At 35.4% G+C, this 11,887-nt stretch overlaps 1 protein-coding gene across 1 annotated transcript; it reads left to right on the top strand.

Moving 5' to 3' along the window:
* Window positions 1–4,370: 4,370 nt before the first annotated feature.
* Window positions 4,371–4,925, top strand: LOC141647890 (secreted RxLR effector protein 161-like). Its single transcript, XM_074456261.1, has one exon. The coding sequence runs from the start codon at window positions 4,371–4,373 to the stop codon at window positions 4,923–4,925; it is 555 nt and encodes a 184-aa protein (XP_074312362.1).
* The last annotated feature ends 6,962 nt before the right edge of the window (window positions 4,926–11,887 follow it).

The following is an 11,887-nucleotide window of genomic DNA, read 5'->3' as shown; positions in this document are numbered from 1 at the left end:
AGATAGTGGTGCATTTAAGTGGAGTTAGTAGAGGTGTTCCCTCCTTTTTTAAAAACGAATTATACAACATATATATAACACCAGTAAACAGCAAATTATCCTACGAAAATAGTTTTAATTAAACAAATTTTTTCGTTACTCGTTCAATTGATTTAAAGATACAAAAGACATTTTTATTTCTAAGTAAAAAGAATACCACATTTAGTAAATTAAAAAATAATATCCTAAATGTTATTTCAAATTATTCATTCTAATCCAATTATTTTCCACTTCAGTTTTACTTACATCAGGCATTAATCCGCTTGTACGTCCCTAATACAAAAAATAAATAAATCGATGAGAAAATTAGTCAATTTAATTAGATCTTAGTATCAAGTTATTCCGTATAATACAAATTCAAAATGGTTAACAAAATTGTTGGGTAGTAACTGTTGGTGATTTAAGTGAATCACGATAATCATTTGAATGCAATCGGGATTCGACCAAGATCGTAGCAAGTCTGACCGTTATAAATGAGTTAGGGAGTGTGGAGTGCACGCTCATATAAACGAGTTTGATTTTGCGGCTTTTAGGAATAAGTTACAATGCAAATAGTGATATATAGCTAAATATCGTTTGTTAAGACGGAAGTATTTATCACAAACTCCTGTAAGGCTTTGGGAGATTAAAGTATTTATACTCCATGTATTTTACACTATTTCGCATAATTCATCATGACCCCGATCGGGGTCAATGGTTGGGGCTGGTTTATACAGCAATTATTTAGCGAAATTTTGTTATTTGAGCAAGTAAACTACGTCCCCGATCGGGGCCTTGCTTTGGGGTTGCAGGAAATTAGTTTGTGTAGCATTAAATGCAGGGAACCGTCATTTGCTTGTATCAAACTTATCCTTTAAGGTTCCTTTTCAGGAAAAACCGACATTTTCTATGTGAGTGCATGACTTAGTATATATATACATACATGTGCATGAGGAAAAACGTAGAATAACAACAATATAATTATTTTTCAGATTTTGGTATACCAAACAAAATAAAACTTCATTAGTATACTCTTGTTTCTTGCCTAGAACAAGAGGGAAATCGGTGTATTATCCTGCGAGAGATTTCTTGTAACCCAAAGGCTATATAGGGTAGAAATACTCTTTAAGGAAAACGATATACTACGTGATCATCGATTTATCCAAGTTCGATTTGTCAAACACCCTAACTTATACAACATTCTTAAAGAGTATTTTACTATTTTGACAATGTCGAATGTTAAGGAAATGACATCCAAGTTTGGAAAACTTGAGAAATTTGAAGGGGTTGATTTTAGGAGATGGCAAAAGAAAATGCATTTCCTACTCACCACCCTCAAGGTTGTGTATGTCCTAAGTACCCCAATGCCGGAGCATCGAGATGATGAAACTATGGAGGAAGCCCGCAACCGTCTCAAGTGGGAAAATGATGATTACATTTGTCGGGGACACATTCTAAATGGTATGTCTGATTCTTTATTTGATGTTTATCAAAATTATGAGTCGGCAAAGGAACTTTGGAATGAATTAGAGTCTAAATACATGGCCGAAGATGCTTCTAGTAAGAAGTTTCTTGTAGGCAATTTCATGAACTATAAGATGACGGACTCAAGGCCGGTAATGGAGCAATATAATGAATTGCTCCGGATATTGGGACAATTTGCCCAACACAAGATGGAAATGGATGAATCCATTTCGGTGTCAAGTATAATTGACAAATTGCCTCCTTCTTGGAAGGATTTCAAGCATATGCTCAAGCATAAGAAAGAGGAGTTGTCTATTGTACAACTAGGAGGGCACTTGCGCATAGAGGAGTCTCTTAGAGCGCAAGAGGGTACTAAGGGCAAGAACAAGGAAACTATGGAACATTCTTCAATCAATATGATGGAAGTAGGTGAAAGTTCTAAGGGATTTAAGGGGAAAAAACGCCCCATGCCTAACACCAATGATGACACAAACAAGAAACCCAAGGGTGCTTGTTGGATATGTGGTAAGACCGGGCACTTTAAAAATGATTGTCGGTTGAAGAAGACCAAGAAGGGTTCTAATTACAAGAACAAATCCGGGCACGTGTCTAAGGACAAAGGCCCTCCAACTCATCAAGGTCAGAATTTTGACAATGGTATTAAACATATTGTAAATTATGTACCACTAATTTCTGAGGCATTTTATGTGCAGGATGATGAGATTGCATGGTGGATTGATTCGGGTGCTACAAAGCATGTATGCAAGGACCGTAGATGGTTCAAGACTTATGAACCGGTTAATGACGGTTCAATTCTTTATATGGGCAACGAATCAACAACTCCAATACTTGGTCGTGGTGTAGTAGTGTTAATATTTAGTTCCGGGAAATCTATTCATCTTTATGATGTTCTTCATGTACCCGGAATTAGGAAAAACTTAGTTTCCGGCGGTCTCTTGTCAAAGTATGGTTATAGGCAAGTGTTTGAGTCGGATAAATATGTAATTAGCAAATGTGGTACATTTGTAGGATTTGGATATTTATGTAATGGAATGTTTATGTTAAATATTATGAATAAAATGAATGATGTTGCTTCTAATTTCATGGTTTGTCATAATGAAAATATTCCACATCTTTGGCATGCTAGACTTGGACATGTTCACTTTAAAAGGATGATTAATATGTCTAAACTTGGTTTAATTCCACCTTTTGATTCTAATGTTCAAAAGTGTAAAACTTGCATGATGAATAAAATTACAAGACAACCTTTTAAGACTATTCATAGTTGTTCACTTGTCTTGGATTTAATTCATAGTGATTTGTGTGACTTTAAGTCTTCACCATATTTAGGGAATAAAAACTATGTTGTAACTTTCATAGATGATTATTCCAGATTTTGTTATATATATCTTTTGTCAACTAAAGATGAGGCCCTTGAAAAGTTTAAAATATTTAAAAATGAGGTAGAATTACAACAATCTCTTATGATTAAAAGATTGCGCACCGATCGAGGTGGAGAGTATTATGATCCTATGTTCTTTAATTCATGCGGCATTGTGCATGAGGTTACTCCACCGTATACACCACAATTAAATGGTGTAGCGGAGAGAAAAAATCGTACTCTAAAGGAGATGGTTAATTCTATGTTATCCTACTCGGGATTGAGTGATGGTTTTTGGGGTGAAGCAATGTTAACAACTTGTTATTTATTAAACGAGTTCTAACAAAAGGAACAATGATGTAACCCCATATGAACTTTGGTACAAGAAGACACCAAACTTAAATTACATTCGAGTTTGGGGATGTCGGGCGGTAGTAAGATTACCGGAACCCAAAATTAAGACATTGGGTGAAAAAGGCATTGAATGCATATTTATAGGATATGCTATGCATTTAGGCATATAGGTTCTATGTTATAGAACCTAATAGATCAATTGCGGTAAACACCGTAATTGAATCTAGAGATGCAATATTTGATGAAAATAGATTTTCTTCTTTACCAAGACCTAAGGACATTGTTTCATTAAATAATGGAACAAATGAGGAGAACATAAATGTTGAACCTCAAGATGAGTCACCCGAACTCCGTAGAGGTACAAGGATTAGAAAAAGAAAGTCTTTTGGTCCAGATTTTCAAACCTATTTGGTTGAAGGATCAAGAGAGGAGGTAGGATGTCAATATGAGTATTGCTACCATGTTGATGAAGATCCTAAGACATTTGGTGAGGCTATGAAGTCTCAAGATGTTGCTTTTTGGAAGGAAGCCATAAATGATGAAATGGATTCCATCATGGGAAATAATACTTGGGTCCTAACGGATCTACCTCATGGATGCAAACCTTTGGGCTGCAAATGGATCTTCAAAAGGAAGATGAAAGTCGATGGCTCAATCGACAAATATAAAGCAAGGTTGGTAATCCAAGGTTTTAGACAAAAAGAAGGTATTGATTACTTTGATACCTATGCTCCGGTTGCTCGAATTTCTACTATTAGATTATTAATTGCACTAGCGGCGATTAATAATTTAGTGATCCATCAAATGGATGTTAAGACCGCATTCTTAAATGGGGACTTAGATGAGGAAATTTATATGAGACAATAGGAAGGGTTTGTTATCGGGAAATGAGCATAAGGTGTGTAAGCTTGTCAAATCCTTATATGGACTCAAACAAGCTCCTAAGCAATGGCATAATAAATTTGATGAAGTGGTTTTGTCAAATGGTTATAAGCTAAACCAATCCGACAAGTGTGTATATAGTAAATTTGATGATGCCGGAAATGGTGTTATAATTTGTCTATATGTTGATGATATGTTGATATTTGGTACCAACCAAAATCAAGTAGACCTCACAAAGGCCTTTTTATCATCAAGTTTCGAAATGAAAGATATGGGGGAGGCGGATGTTATACTTGGTATAAAGATTATAAGGAAGAACAAAGGAATTGCATTATCTCAATCTCATTATATTGAGAAGGTACTTAAAAGATTTAAGTATGATAATTGTTCTCCGGTTAGTACCCCCATGGATCCAAGAGTGAAACTTATGCCTAATACGGGTGATGCAATTTCACAACTTGAGTACTCGCAAGTGATTGGATGTTTAATGTATGCAATGACGAGTACAAGACCGGATATTGCCTATGCAGTAGGAAAATTAAGTAGATACACAAGTAACCCAAGTACTCATCATTGGGTAGCGGTTAAACGTGTATTACAATACTTAAAGAAAACCATGAACTATGGTTTGACATATATGGAACATCCATCGGTTATAGAAGGATATTCAGATGCAAGTTGGATCTCCAATGTGGAAGATCATTCTTTTACAAGTGGATGGGTATTCTTGCTTGGTGGAGGCGCCATTTCGTGGGCTTCTAAGAAGCAAACTTGCATTACAAGTTCGACAATGGAGTCGGAATTCATAGCCTTGGCTTCATTTTAGGAAAAAGAGGCGGAATGGCTACGGAATTTAATTTATGAGATTCCGTTGTGGCCTAAACCTATATCACCAATTTCTATCCTTTGTGATAATGAGTCTACTTTGGCTAAGGCATATAGCCAAGTATATAATGGTAAGTCGCGACACCTAGGCGTTAGACATAGCGCGGTACGAGAGTTGATCACTCAAGGGGTGATATCGGTGAGTTTCGTGAGATCTCAACAAAATCTAGCTGATCATTTGACCAAGGGATTGGCTAGGGACTTGGTGTACAAGTCAATGATCGGGATGGGTCTAAAGCCCTTTTAACTTATGGTGGTAGGACACCCAATTCCCCTCTAATATGACATTAGAGGTAGAATTCAATGTGGAAAGCCTATTATTTTAAGTTGAAGCACAAAGTTTAGATAATCCCGAAGGTATGTGCTTAGACCTACATGATATGTTAGGATGAAGTTCATCTTCTTAATAGATCTTTTGAAAAATTGCTTTTGTAGGAGCATGAAGAAAAGAGTCTACCTATGTGAGTGTGAAGTTGGCCGCTTCAGGAAGCTCGGGCTTGGCTTTTAAGCACTCATGAATGGATAGGGACACTAGGCCGTGTAATATAGTGTCGGTTAATAAGCTTATGAAGTTGTAATAAATTTATATGTGTTTTATCTTCATGTATTCAAATGACTTTGAAGGGTTCAATCCATTGTGACACCCCGATACTCGAATGCAGAATGTATAATTCACTAAGATGAAAATTCAATCTTCGTGAAATTTTCGTTTTATGTATAAGTTTGATTTGGTTTGTTGTTTTGAATCAAGGATTGCATTTAAATGGGGGAGGAATGTTGGTGATTTAAGTGAATCACGATAATCATTTGAATGCAATCGGGATTCGACCAAGATCGTAGCAAGTCTGGCCGTTATAAATGAGTTAGGGAGTGTGGAGTGCACGCTCATATAAACGAGTTTGATTTTGCGGCTTTTAGGAATAAGTTACAATTCAAATAGTGATATATAGCTAAATATCGTTTGTTAAGACGGAAGTATTTATCACAAACTCCTGTAAGGCTTTGGGAGATTAAAGTATTTATACTCCATGTATTTTACACTATTTCGCATAATTCATCATGACCCCGATCGGGGTCAATGGTTGGGGCTGGTTTATACAGCAATTATTTAGCGAAATTTTGTTATTTGAGCAAGTAAACTACGTCCCCGATCGGGGCCTTGCTTTGGGGTTGCAGGAAATTAGTTTGTGTAGCATTAAATGCAGGGAACCGTCATTTGCTTGTATCAAACTTATCCTTTAAGGTTCCTTTTCAGGAAAAACCGACATTTTCTATGTGAGTGCATGACTTAGTATATATATACATACATGTGCATGAGGAAAAACGTAGAATAACAACAATATAATTATTTTTCAGATTTTGGTATACCAAACAAAATAAAACTTCATTAGTATACTCTTGTTTCTTGCCTAGAACAAGAGGGAAATCGGTGTATTATCCTGCGAGAGATTTCTTGTAACCCAAAGGCTATATAGGGTAGAAATACTCTTTAAGGAAAACGATATACTACGTGATCATCGATTTATCCAAGTTCGATTTGTCAAACACCCTCCACTTCAGTTTTACTTACATCAGGCATTAATCCGCTTGTACGTCCCTAATACAAAAAATAAATAAATCGATGAGAAAATTAGTCAATTTAATTAGATCTTAGTATCAAGTTATTCCGTATAATACAAATTCAAAATGGTTAACAAAATTGTTGGGTAGTAACCCCAACATTGTTGCATGAGACTTAAGACTAGTAACATATAGAGTCTTTATGTTAGAATTACGTTTAAGTTTCTACTAGTTAAATATTAGATGTTATTAGAAGTAAATAGGAGTTAGCTTTGAATGAATAAAGACTCTTTATGTAGTTAGGTAAGTTAGGAGTTAGGACCTTATATATAAAAGTCATTAGTCATGTTGGATAAGTGTGAGTGTGTGCTTAATATCCCAAATTAAGCATAGATTGAAATCTTAGCTAGTAGCTAAGTGTTGGAGCATTGATTGTATTATTGTTAGTCGTTGAATAATAATAATACAGGTTGGGTTGTGGTTAATTCCATAACAAAAATATTGTATCTATGCAATTTATATTATTTGTATCAAAAACCCGAACAAAAACAATACTCCTCCAATAATTTAACACGGGATTCTTATTTTAAACCGTTTTAAATTAAAATAGCACTCATAACAATTTTAAATAAAGCAAAAATAAAAAAGAGTGATATGAAGCCTATCAAGTTAAGACAATTTTAACCGAAATTCAAGGTGAATGAAAAAGAAGGTGAGATGAGAAAGAGTATTTGCGGGGTAGAAGGAAGTAAGCAAGTGAAGGACGAAAAAGCGTAAGTAACGAGGAAGATTGAGAAGGTAAGGCATATGCATGCCACTTAGTATATATTTCCGGGAATTCAGTGAAGCTTGTCATGTTTCAGTCACTATAACCTTTGTCTGATTACAGTAATCAGATTTTTTTACCTGATACTCTACCTGATATTCAATCAATCATCACAAATCCTTTAATATTTCCATATTTTACTGATTTTACTAACACCCATAAACCTACCTCTTTTATGTAACCTTTCCTATCACTTCACAATCCACTTTGATAGATAATGACGTTTTTTCCCAACTATGACCAAACTACAATATATTTAAATATTTTTATGTTTAACACTATTAGTCTTTGTCTCATGTTAATTATATTTTGTCCCATCCAACCTAAAACACTTTCTCTTACCATGGACTCATTGCTTTCATGGGGGAATCAGTGTAGTTTCCTAATTTTAGCATTCGCTCAATAGTACCCTCCTCTTACCCAAGATCCAAACAAGATCCTTTTCGTTGTTTTCTAAAGAAATTTATAGTTCTAAAACTAACAACTACTGCTATCACTATATGGTCATGCTTGATAAATGGCATATTAGGTGAAATTTGTAAATCTATACAATATAATTAAAAGGCTAGATTAAAGCATTTAATTTAATTCCACATGGCATTAGCATTTAATTTAATTCCACATGATATTTTATATTCCATTAATTTCTATTCATTTTTATTGATTATTTAATTATTATTTATTAATTATTATTAGATTATTGGTTATTTGATATAATTCTTTTAAAAAAAAATGATTACTAAAAGTTCTTACAAATATGTCATTACATATTGTGTAACATACAAATAAAGAAAATTAAAATACATCATTAATATTCTTAAATTAAATGTATATATATTAAAGATTTGATGAGCTAAAAAAAGATGTTACTTACCAAAATTCACATAAAAGTTTCATAATTTACAATTATATTTCACATTTTAATTGAAATTTTTGGAAGAGAACATAGATATTAGTGAATAGGTTAAAATTTTTCATATTAACACAACTCGTAAAATTAAAGTATATATTTATTTATTTCTTTAAAATCTATATAATAATAATAGTATAAAAGGCTAACATTGAGTACAATATAGTTAAAAGGCTAGATTAAAGCATTTAATTTAATTCCACATAGCATTAGCATTTAATTTAATTCCACATGATATTTTATACCCCATTAATTTCTATTCAATTTTATTGATTATATAATTATTATTTATTAATTATTATTAGATTATTGGTTATTTGATATAATTCTTTAAAAAAAATGATTACTAAAAGTGCTTACAAATATGTCATTACATATTGTTTAACACACAAATAAAGAAAATCAAAAGACATCATTAATATTCTTAAATTAAATGTATATATTAAAGATTTGATGAGCTAAAAAAAACTAAAAAAAATGTAACTGTTATTCGAAAAGGAATAAAACAGTGACAATAGAATCAGAAATACCGAAAACCGGAAGGTAGTGCCGCGTATAAAGAACCGCTGCCTTGAAAACTATTTCTCCGGTACGACCGTGGTGGCGATCGCCTAGTGCCGGTAGTTCCCCAAGGTTAACACTACAATCTCCACGCAGTTCCGCCCACTCGGAACTGTGAGACTTGGAACGATCGAAAAACAATACCCAGAAACTTTTAAGAGAGCAGAAGAGAAAAGGAAGAAGGAAGAGTGTTTGTGTTATATCTTTTCTGAAGTGAAGAGACTGCTTATATAGGAAAACGGAAGAAGAGCAAGAGCCAAAAACGGTTCCTATAATTGAGCAGTCAAGGGCAGAAATTAGGGGAGCATTAACAGCACATTAATCTCCCACTAACAGTCATATTGACTAAGCACCTGGACACTTCAGTCCATAACAAAACAAACGGTTCTGGCCCAAAAAGATAGGCATAGCCCGCCGCAGGCGATTGCCAAATCCCAAATCCCAAATCCCGAATCCCGAATCACGAATCCGGATCCGGGCCGGGCCGGGCACGGGCACGGCGCGCGCGAGCTGAATTAAGCACCTCGCAAGGCTTCCACAAAAGCCTCCCTTGACCCACTAGTGATAGTGAAAGGTAAGAGAACATATATAAACACATGAAACTCTCTTTTCCTCACCAATGTGGGACAATTGGAAAAATAGGAAAGCCTCACATAAGCCCCTATTTCCAACAATCCCCCACTAGGGGCGCCAGAGACAAGAAGAAAAGAATTCTGGGTAAAGGAAGAATTGGATACTTAGGTATCAATATCTTTCGATTTGAATTGACACTTTAGTGAAATGAGGAAACAACTTACTTACAGCGAGAGAATATCTTGCGATTTGAATTCCTAGCTGAGCTTCGGTCGATACCCCCACAAAGACATATCATACCTTGATTAAGATCGTTCCGCGAAAGTGCAACGCGCTCTGTTAGAGCAATGCGTTTAACTTGGTATTCGCGGACATGTTCACGGGACTTCTCATAGTCTTGTGATCATCACACTTGCATAGGTGGCTCAAGTGCTTCTCAACAAAGACTTCTCACATGAGTCATTAAGGACCTAAGTCCAACTGGTGTATGATCCATCAAGTGCGTCTCAAAAGCACCACCATTAAGGCTATGAATCATACAACGCCATAGGAATAGAAGCTTTAGACCTAGTCAAGTCTCACTCTTGACCTAAGGACTTAAGCCCCATTCCCCTCGACGTATCAACGACTAGTCTCCTAGCCAGCCCTTTAGTAAAGGGATCAGCAAGATTGTTTTCGGACTTCACATAGTCCAAAGCAATCACTCCATTGTCTTGGAGTTGTCTAACTGCAGCGTGCCTTATTCGAATATGTCTCTTTTTCGAATTGTAGACACTATTCTTTGCTACACCAATAGCGACTGCGAGTCACGGTGCGGGAAGACCGGTGTTAGCCGTCCGCCCCCACATTTGGTATATCGCCTAAAAGGTTTTTCAACCATTCAGCCTCTTGTCTTGCCAACTCAAGAGCTATGAACTCAGATTCCATGGTAGAGCGTGCAATACAAGTCTGTTTAGAAGACTTCCACGATATAGCACCTCCACCCATGGTAAAGACATAACCACTAGTCGAACAGATCTCATCGTTACACCGCAACCCGATTCGCATCACAATATCCCTCTAACACGGCAGAAATTTACTATAATGCAAACATAAGTCAACTGTTCCCTTTAGGTATTTTAGTAAACGACAAAGAGCATTCCAGTGTTCATTGCTAGGGTTATGTGTATAACGACTCGATCTACTAACCTGCATAAGCAATATCTGGTCGAGTACAGTTCATTAAAAACATCACACTACCTAGGATTTTAGCATACTCTTCTTGGGAAACACTCTTGCCCAAGTTTTTACACAAGTGTACACTAGGATCATAGGGTGTTCTAGCAGGCACATCATCAAAGCAGTTAAACTTTCTCAACACTTTTTCAACATAATGAGATTGACTTAGACAGATTCCATTGGGGTTTCGGATGACCTTAACTCCTAGGATAACATCAGCTTCTCCTAAGTCCTTCATCTCAAATTGTGATGACAAAAATTCTTTGGTTCTAATTATCACCTCTAAATTATTACCAAGTATTAACATGTCATCAACATAAAGGCATATAAGCACACAATCGATTCAATTACTTTTGAATAAACACATGAATCGAATTGTTAACCACATAGCCATTACTTATCAAAGTGTTGTTAAATTTCTCATACCACTGTTTAGGTGCTTGTTTCAGACCATAGAGTGACTTGTTCGGTTTACACACTTTACTCTCTTGACCCTCAATCACAAAACCTTCAGGTTGAGACATATAGATCTCTTCCCTTAGTTCACCATTCAAAAAGGCGGTTCTAACATCCATCGATGTATAACAAGGTTATGAATAGCGACTAAGGCGACAAGAGTCCTAATAGTCGAAATTTTGGTCACAGGAGAGTAAGTATCAAAATAATCAATACCCTTCTTTTGTGTAAAGCCTCTAACTACAAGTCTAGCTTTGAACCTTTCTATTGTACCGTCAGGTCTCATTTTCTTTTTAAAGATCCATTTACTTGTAATGGGTTTACTACCTTTAGGTAAATCAGTCAACTCCCAAGTCTGATTTGACACAATAGAGTCAAGTTCACTTTTAATAGCATCTTTCCAAAAATTAGCATCAATGGATTTCATTGCCTCACTATAGGTTTTTGGGTCATCTTCTATTAAAAAAGCTGAAACAAACTCATCACTAGCACAAACAGTGTATCCAAGTTCAGACAACATAGTTGTATCATAATCATCACCAAAGTTCTTTAGGCATCTAGGTCTTTTACTTCTTCTAGGTTCAACAGAAACATCAATAGAAGTGCTAGTACTAGCATGTGAAGACAAATTAGAAGATGCAACAGATAAACTAGGAGATGGTACAACAGTTTTCTGAAAGGGAAAAACATGCTCAAAAAATTCAGCATCTCTAGCTTCAGATATAGAACGATCACTCAAAGACATAAATCTATAAGCAGAGCTATTTTGAGCATAACCTATAAACACACAATCATAGGT

This window comes from Silene latifolia, chromosome 1, assembly GCF_048544455.1.
Source record: "Silene latifolia isolate original U9 population chromosome 1, ASM4854445v1, whole genome shotgun sequence".
Lineage (NCBI taxonomy): Eukaryota > Viridiplantae > Streptophyta > Magnoliopsida > Caryophyllales > Caryophyllaceae > Silene > Silene latifolia.
This window is presented reverse-complemented; position numbering and strand designations above follow the sequence as displayed.

Coding starts and splice junctions, on each gene's coding strand:
- LOC141647890 (XM_074456261.1), top strand. CDS start 4,371: ATGGGGGAGGCGGATGTTATACTTGGTATAAAGATTATAAGGAAGAAC.